Source organism: Morone saxatilis, unplaced genomic scaffold (genome assembly GCF_004916995.1).
Source record: "Morone saxatilis isolate NCDOM2014 unplaced genomic scaffold, NCSU_SB_2.0 Contig21, whole genome shotgun sequence".
Lineage (NCBI taxonomy): Eukaryota > Metazoa > Chordata > Actinopteri > Moronidae > Morone > Morone saxatilis.
This window is the reverse complement of record NW_023339774.1, coordinates 13,259,204-13,261,380: the sequence shown is the minus strand read 5'-3', so window position 1 is coordinate 13,261,380 and position 2,177 is coordinate 13,259,204. Positions and strand designations below refer to the sequence as shown.

The window sequence follows — 2,177 nt, the reverse complement described above, 5'->3', positions numbered from 1 at the left end:
GTGTGTGTGTGTGTGTTCATTAATGTAGCTGCATTTAGTCGGCACTAGCCAGGAGGAGCTCAAACATGGGGTTAGGATGGGCAGTGACCGTGTAAACCTCATTCATATTGCTGTGTCTTTACAGTTTTTAGTGTTTCTCAATATTATGTTTTACCACTAGAAACCCTAACAACCTGCACACAGGAACTAAAGTCACTGAACATATATTTGTAATAATGCTTATTATTATTATTATTATTAATATTATTATTATGTTTGGAAAGGTTGAAAATCTGATAGTAGGTGTTTTTTTGTTTTTCCACACCATCAGTAATGATCTTTTGGTAAACGTGGTATGGATTCTCAGAACCTCAAGTGTCACATTTTACCACAAAAATGAGGAGTTCCTTTTAATCGCGCACACATTCACTTGAAACACATCACCGAGGAGGAAGTGGGGAAACCACCTGGGAAGATTTCATCACCCTCCTCACATGGAAACTGATGAAACTTTAACAATACAAAAACTATTTACCCACACATCTACCAATGTAGAACCAGGAGTAAGTAGTATTTAAGCAATATATAACACTGGTAGTACAATGTGGTACCTTATGTTCTACTAGTGCAATAAAAGCGCTTTAAAGACTTTTACAGCGCTAGTAGATCATAGAGGGAGCGCCTTACCTCAGCCTCAGGACCCGGGCTGCCACTAATGATTACTTGCTTCCTTGTTTAAACAAAAACGTCTTTCAGTCATCTCATCATTTGAGTCTCTAAAATTTAACAAAATATTGAGAAATGCCAAGTTACACAGTCATGTTGCTTGTTTTGTCCGTTCCACAGTCGGTATTAACATGTGAGCAGCATGTTTGGATTTGTCCATGATAAATGACTTCAACCTTGTAATTTAACCTGTTGATCAACCAGGGCCTGGAGCTGTGCAGCTTTTAAGATGAATTAAGCTGTTATTTTTAAACCATGGACACAGATCAGACATTGCCACGTGTGTTTAGATTTGACATTACAGGTTGTTTTAACTCCCCAGTACACTCCGGTTATATATTGACATTTACTTGCCAGCTAGGCTAGTTCCTGATGTAATTGCCTCCCTGCTGTCTCTTCTCCACAGTTTCTCTACCTGTTGGACTGAACGGCCCTCATCATGTCTAAAGGTACCGTGGTTCTGGCCTACAGCGGAGGACTGGACACATCCTGTATTCTGGTTTGGCTGAAGGAGCAGGGCTACGATGTTATCACGTACTTGGTAAGGTTTAGAGACCAGCGTGTGTGTGCGACAGGTGCCTTTAGTTAGTGTTTCCGACCAGCTGCTTTCGCATGTCATGTGTGTCTGAACTTCTACAATTTGCTGTTCAGACAGCTGACGCAGTTTGTCATACAGGCATGTAGGAGCTTTCTATGGTCTGTCCTGTAGGCTACCGGTACCGGTTAACTCCTAACCACTGGATTTGACTTCATAATGCCAGCGCAAATCTGGCTGGATTTACTTTTTGCCCTGTGGCAGTTTAGAAGTGCGGGGCAGGCAGATTTTCTCGCTGTCTAACTCTTCATTCAGTGGTTTTGTGGTTTGGTGTGGGGGGATGGGTGTTGGTCCATAGTTCACTGCCGTGGCACGCTAGGTGCAGACCTCCAAATCGTTTTGGCTCTCCAGGGCAGCTGAAGAAGAATGGGATGCACTGATCCAATTCATAATCCATTGTCTTTGAACGAATGACATAACTATGCACTTGCGTCAACTTGTCAAAGAAGATTGCCTCAACGGTCAGGCAGGAATAACTACTTATGCAGCTCAGCAGATCAGACACCTCTTTTAGTCGTTTTTATTCTTGGTCTTGGCTGTGAGGAGGTTGTTACACCTCCTCAAGAGGCGTGATCTGAATGACAAGATGACAGTTTGTCAGACTTAACACTTTCACAGTCATGAGTCTGCATATCTTTCCACATGAGCTCTGAACTGAAGTAACTCCGCAGTTTGTATTGATGTAGTTTTAGGTGCAAATATGAATTTAATTTTGTATATTTGCTTCACTGTGATTTTTTTTTTTTTAGGCCAACATTGGGCAAGATGAAGATTTCGAAGCCGCCCAGAAAAAGGCAGAAAGCCTCGGGGCAAAGAAGGTAAGAGACAGAATCAAATACGATGTTGCTTTAAGGACAGCATCTGTGTGTGTGTGTGT

The 2,177-nt window shown here is 42.0% G+C and overlaps 1 protein-coding gene across 1 annotated transcript in view; it reads left to right on the top strand.

The window, feature by feature from the left end:
- Window positions 1-1,111: 1,111 nt before the first annotated feature.
- The window catches only part of ass1 (argininosuccinate synthase 1), a gene marked incomplete at its 5' end in the record, with an annotated part of 25,125 nt that continues 24,059 nt past the window's right edge, over window positions 1,112-2,177 (top strand). The window contains 2 exon segments of the mRNA XM_035668483.1: window positions 1,112-1,246; window positions 2,050-2,118. Of these exon segments, the coding sequence (XP_035524376.1) occupies window positions 1,145-1,246; window positions 2,050-2,118 (171 nt within the window).